This window comes from Haliotis asinina, chromosome 6 (genome assembly GCF_037392515.1).
Source record: "Haliotis asinina isolate JCU_RB_2024 chromosome 6, JCU_Hal_asi_v2, whole genome shotgun sequence".
NCBI classification, from domain to species: domain Eukaryota; kingdom Metazoa; phylum Mollusca; class Gastropoda; order Lepetellida; family Haliotidae; genus Haliotis; species Haliotis asinina.
This window is the reverse complement of record NC_090285.1, coordinates 21,082,839-21,088,838: the sequence shown is the minus strand read 5'-3', so window position 1 is coordinate 21,088,838 and position 6,000 is coordinate 21,082,839. Positions and strand designations below refer to the sequence as shown.

Here is a 6,000-nt window from a genome sequence, read left to right as displayed (position 1 = left end):
AGATCGTCTGGTCTTTGCGGGTGTGCTGGTTTAGTCCGTGTAGAGGGATCACTTTTGTTTCTGAATATTTGGAGTTTCTGCTTGCTTAATACTTACAAATACCTGGATTTAACAAGCTTACAGGGACCGGATTAAGGAGGAGCATGTCTAACCCTGCTGTTCTGCTGTGACGGGCGACTGGGCCTGGTGTGGAAACGTGTCGTCTGCTCCTCGCGGCAGAAGTGTTGAGTTGTTGGTTGGATCAACTTGTGCAATAAACATGGATGAGTCGGATACCGCAGGAACCAGATGCCAGACTGACAGCAACACAGAGGGAAATAAATGCCTGGAAGATATTGTAACAGTAAACGGCGCTGACCTTAAAGGTAAACAAACGCGGGGAAATGGCGAAACTGTTGTTCACTGATAATCTAATGACTATAAGTAAAGATTAATTAATTGCATTTATATATTTCCTATCATGAAACTATTTCCTTTATAGGAATATTAAGGTCACCAAACACGCAGAGTACCTGGGGTTCATAAGTGGACTAGACGAAAGGTGTTTGGTACGACAGTACGACAATAGTTTGACATCAACAGGACATCGAGTTATGTGTTGCTGCCACCACTTCATCGCTTATACTAACACCCGTATTATTCTTTTCAGTATTCAAATTATAAAATAACATGTGACATTTCATTTATAGACTTCTATAGTATAAACATTCACACAAAATATATCCTGAAAAATGTTCCATGATCGTCAGAATGATGACAACTGACCGCAGAGTGATCAGTCACGAAGACAGCAAATGTGATATATTTGGGCATGTGTGTGTTTGTATAATCTACAAAAGCATTCAATTATTATTTATTGATATTACCAGAAGCGTTGATGTTTAGATTGACATGCTCTACGACGCAGGTAAGTGTTTACAGTCGGCACTAATTGGTTATGTGGTCATGGTGTCACGAACGTTTCCGTTCACAAGACGGCAACAGGACACCATGTTCCCCATTAAATTTCAGCGTTCCTGTCAACATACACCCCGGTTACTCGCCATGAATCACGGCCGATAAAGCAGATCGATAATGATCCTTTTGCTCAGACAGGTGTGTTAGTGTTACAGTTTTGGAGCTGTGTATAGGTGTCTGTTCCCCTGGACAAAACAATCGACGCAGGTGCTCGAGGTTCGATTAAGCTTGCATAAGCGTACACTCGAATCAGGGACCACCTTTGTGGTGAAATCGGGACAGGTTGGGTGCTTGTGAACGAATGTTGAGTCAGCAAGTTTTCAACTAAATCATATGGAGGTCAGACCGGCAAACAGTTGATAGTATGACTGACCCACTCCTCCAGGGTACGGTGACATACAATCAATCAGTGTTGAAGTGCACAAAGCGATCATAGCGCTAGGATGGTCGTATCACCAAAACTGTAATATTGTGAGTGAGATGGGTTTTAAGTCGCTTTTAGTAATGTTTCAGCAACATCACACGGGGGACACCAGAAATGGGCTTCACATTTTGTACCCATGTAGGGAATCGAACCCAGGTCTTCGGTGTGACTACAGAACGCTCTAACCACTGGGCTACTCCACCGCCCCACTTTAATACAGACTTACGACAGCCCTATCACTTTGTTAAAGTGGACCCTGTGCATGCATTGTAGCCACCCGATCCTCAGTTTAGTCAGCGCCAACTTACATAAAGCGATCGTATAGCTAACACGATATTAAGCCTATATAGAGAGTGAGAGTTGGGATCATCATAAGGTTAATGCCGGTTTGTGCATATGAACCCAAGGTGCTGTTGTACAAGCTATCTTAGAAAATGTATCTCCTCTAAAATATACATTATCATACATTTACAGCCATTATCCAACAGGTTTTAGCCTTTGCGTGATCTTTTCTGATTACGTCTTTCTAGCTAATTTAAGCGTGTAAGGTGCAGCTCTCATTCCCAGCAAGATGTTTAAGCACTCGACTAATCACCTTAGAATTACACCTTCAAGGTCGTTGGGCCATAATCTGTTGCCAGTATGATCTGGGGGAGGTTACCACCGTATAATTGCCTATTGTTGCTTAAAGCTGAATGGGGTACACTGATCCTTTATAAGTGCTTCCAGTCAGGTCATGACAGTGGATCATGTATCTCTACAATATATATCTACTTGCACAACCGGTCCTACACCCTCAGTTGTATTATGAATTGAGGGGAAATACCAAGAGTTTTAAAATATAATTGGTAATTATAAAAATGAAACAATCTTAACGTAAATTAGGCCTTTTTAACAATCACTCATTTCTGCAACAGTTTGTGAGGGAGTGAGTTTAGTTTTACGCCGCTTTTAGCAATATTCCAGCAATATCATGGCTGGGGACACTAGTTTGTGAAAACAGTCATCTGTGTTATTGTAACAGTTAAATGTGCTTTTGCTTACTTTTGTCAATAGATGGATTTATTATTATATGATTTCATATGTAATATGCGATCATAATTATTTTATTTAAAGTTTTCATTCAAATTATATTTTGAAATATACAACTATGAGAAGAAAGTGATTTGAGTGATTATTTAATACCACTAAAGTGAATGTTTTAGACAAAGTATCGCTAATTCATACATTAAAACTGAAATATATATATATGATATAATCAACAAGAGGTTCTGTTTCATTTCCCCCAAAGGTGAGTTTCTGAGAAGTAACGCTATGATCTCGTGTGTATGCAGACCTGCTGAGCATTCATACAGGCCAACCCGGGCTAGAATTGGTCATCACCACATCATACTTGTTCTGAGAGATCGGTCAGGTTCCCTGACTTTTTTGACACCAGATATTTCAATATCTCAGTTGTTTAAGTCGATGCTAACGCTGTTGATCACTAGATTGTCTGGCTCAGACTCGATTATTTCCAGTATTCCGTCATACAGGTCGAATATTGCTGAGTGCATGCGAGGTTAAACAACAAACAGACAAACAAAAACTTCAAAGATGCATGGCGCGTAGTGTCTGAAAATATATTATCTTTTAATGACAAAAACAACTCCATTTTCAATGTGGCCTCACTGGAGCCTCGGCATTACAGCAAAGCCTGATTGAAGAGGCATTAATATGTTTCTGGGTCTGTGACACTGACGAATGCTCATTGTGCACTTCCGGCTAGTAGACGAGATTAAGTGCGAGCCGCCTATAACGATTGTTATTAATTAGGCGTAATTTGAGTCTAACAATTATTAATTACTCATACGTTAGACAGTAGTTGGCATATAGGAACAAAACGCTTTTCTTTTGCCTGAAATTCGATCTTTTACTTAATGGTTTAACTATCACCATTGATTACGTGTACACATCCCCATGTAAATCTGTAAGCATAGTATTAACTCCAGTCATTAAGTACTCTTAAGGTTTTGCTTTCACCATTTGTTGGGCTTGCCATGTACATACACGGCGTTCACTAACAGAAACGTAGGTTTGACTATTGCACTGCCAAGTCATTGTTTAATATGGTCATGATATTACTTGATTGATAACGGAATGACGGAATGTTCAATAAACTTATAGGTATTTCTTCATAACGGAATGCTTAAAATGTACAAAAAACGCTATTTTAGTTTATTTGTAACATAATGCTGATTATGTTTAATGAAGGCATAGTAGTTTAACAATATCCATTCTGCCAAATAGGCACTATTTAACTGATAGCTGAGTACTTATTATCTTGAAAACACACACACACACACACACACACACACACACACACACACACACACACACACACACACACACACACACACACACACACACATATATATATATTATTGATAACTGAGCGCAAATTATGTTCTTTTAACACTTATCAATATATTGACGATGAATTCCGAATATGTTCAATAGGTGTATCCTAACTTCGTGATAACTAATTATTCCTAATAAACACACATCAGTTTTATTAATAACTAAAGACTGGTTATTTTCAGGAAGCATATGTTACGTTTTTGATAATTAGAAATGCTGATTTTGCTCATTAAACATACACGAGTGCATTGCTAACGAACTGGTGAATGTGATCACACATACTACACCGATGAGACCCGTGAAGGTCCAGGGGTAGAAAAGGCCTTCAGCAACCCACGCCATAAAAGGCGACTATGCTTGTCGTAAGAGGCGACTAACGGGATCGGGAGGTCAGGCTCGCTCATTTGGTTGACATATGTCGTCGGTTCCCAATTGCGTAGATCGATGCTCATGTTGTTGATCACTGGATTGTCTGGTCCAGACTCGATTATTTTCAGACCGCCGCCATACAGCTGAAATATTGCTGAGTGCCGCGTAAAACTAAACTCACTCACTCACTCACTCACTTGCTACACTGATGAATACTCTGCAGACAGTAAGCGATGTCAGAAATCAGGGTAGCTTCAATTCCTAGAAAACATTTTGGGTAGAAAGTAAAGTTACACCTCCAGTTTTTTCTTTTTCTCTGCTAGTGCTGCATATATTCTTCTAAAAAGACTATGATTATCTGATTCTTTCATGCTACTACAGGGGCGTGGGGTAGCCTAGTGGCTTAAACGTCACACCGAAGACCTGGGTTCGATTCCCCATATAGGTACAATGTGTGAAGCCCATTTCTGGTGTCCTCTGTCGTGATATTGCCGGAATATTGCTAAAAGCGGCGCAAAACTATACTCACTCACCCTTATTACAGTAAGTAATCTGCCACAACCATTTGCCGTACAGCATGGTATGACAGTAAATACGTACGCTTTAGTGAATATATTAGCTACTTTAATATGAAAGAATACGATGGTCTTTAACTTTCACCGTCTATTGTATATCAGTAATCATGATACGAAATATTGTGGCGGATTTTCAATTTTTAAGCATTAGTTGAATGTAAGTAACAGTTCAAAACATTTTCTTAAGACTCTGGACGTCAACAATTGACTACCAATACATTTCGTATCTTCAAAGTTAATGAGCGTTTGGACTGCTATATTTTTTCCATTGGGTATTTATTGTGGAATAAATTTATGTTTATTGAACTTGTGTTTACATACAAGTTAAACTATTGTATCGAATCATGTATTGGTTTGCATGTTAATTAACTTTCATGACTGTGAGATGTAGAACCGCGACCTGCAGATAGACTACCTGGTGCTGCTTACATTAGCTGAATTCAGTTCTATGTAAAGGGCATTTGCATGACAGAATCATGAAATACTAAAAAATATGCAAAGGCTTCAATATCTATCTATCTATCTATCTATCTATCTATCTATCTATCTATCTATCTATCTATCTATCTATCTATCTACCTATCTACATCTATCTATCTATCTATCTATCTATAGAAAATGAATATTTATCAGAAATGGGATTGCTGTCTTTCGACTCCGTATTAGCATTTACAAAACATGCAAATGACGCTAGAGCCAAATCAAGTTTTGCACGTGCAGTCGATCACGTGATCTTCGCATCAAAGTTTTCATTTGCACATGTTTGCATTGACCTCAAAAATTGAAAAGACTTTTAAACCACAGTTTTAACGGTGTTTAAATGCCACGATTGTCAAATGCGCAACGTGAACGTGCCGTTACTGACGTCTCAAGAGCAATGTGATGCAACCGTCGTACTGTGTATGACTTGAGAGGTCGGCTACAACAAACTGGCACCACTTCTGATCGGGTCGTCCACGTGTGACGCCACGAGTAGAAGACCGTCAAATCGTCCTACGTCACCTACGTGACAGATTTCTGCCGACTACGCGAACCAGCGTTGAGATGTGTAGAGGTCGACTATCCCCACACACCATTCGAAATCGGTTGCGGGCTGCCAGTCTCCCTTTTCGACGTCAATATTCTCGTGGGCCAATATTGACGCCGTTTCATCAACGTTAACGTCTGCTGTGGGCCCAACGTTACCTCCGATGGACCCAGAGAGACTGGCATCGAGTCGTCTTTAGCGATGAATCCAGGTTTACCCTCAGATTCGTGGACAGCAGGCATAGAGTC

General features: G+C 39.8%; 1 protein-coding gene across 3 annotated transcripts in view; it reads left to right on the top strand.

Moving 5' to 3' along the window:
* Positions 1 to 6,000, top strand: part of LOC137286195 (myosin heavy chain, striated muscle-like) — a 52,315-nt gene continuing 46,315 nt past the window's right edge. Inside the window, exon 1 of one of the 3 annotated variants that reach the window (XM_067817907.1) lies at positions 1 to 365. In XM_067817907.1, coding sequence (XP_067674008.1) covers positions 260 to 365 — 106 coding nt within the window. In that variant the 5' untranslated portion in view covers positions 1 to 259. The remainder of the gene's footprint in view (positions 366 to 6,000) is intronic. The other 2 variants (XM_067817906.1, XM_067817905.1) reach the window with 2 other exon arrangements.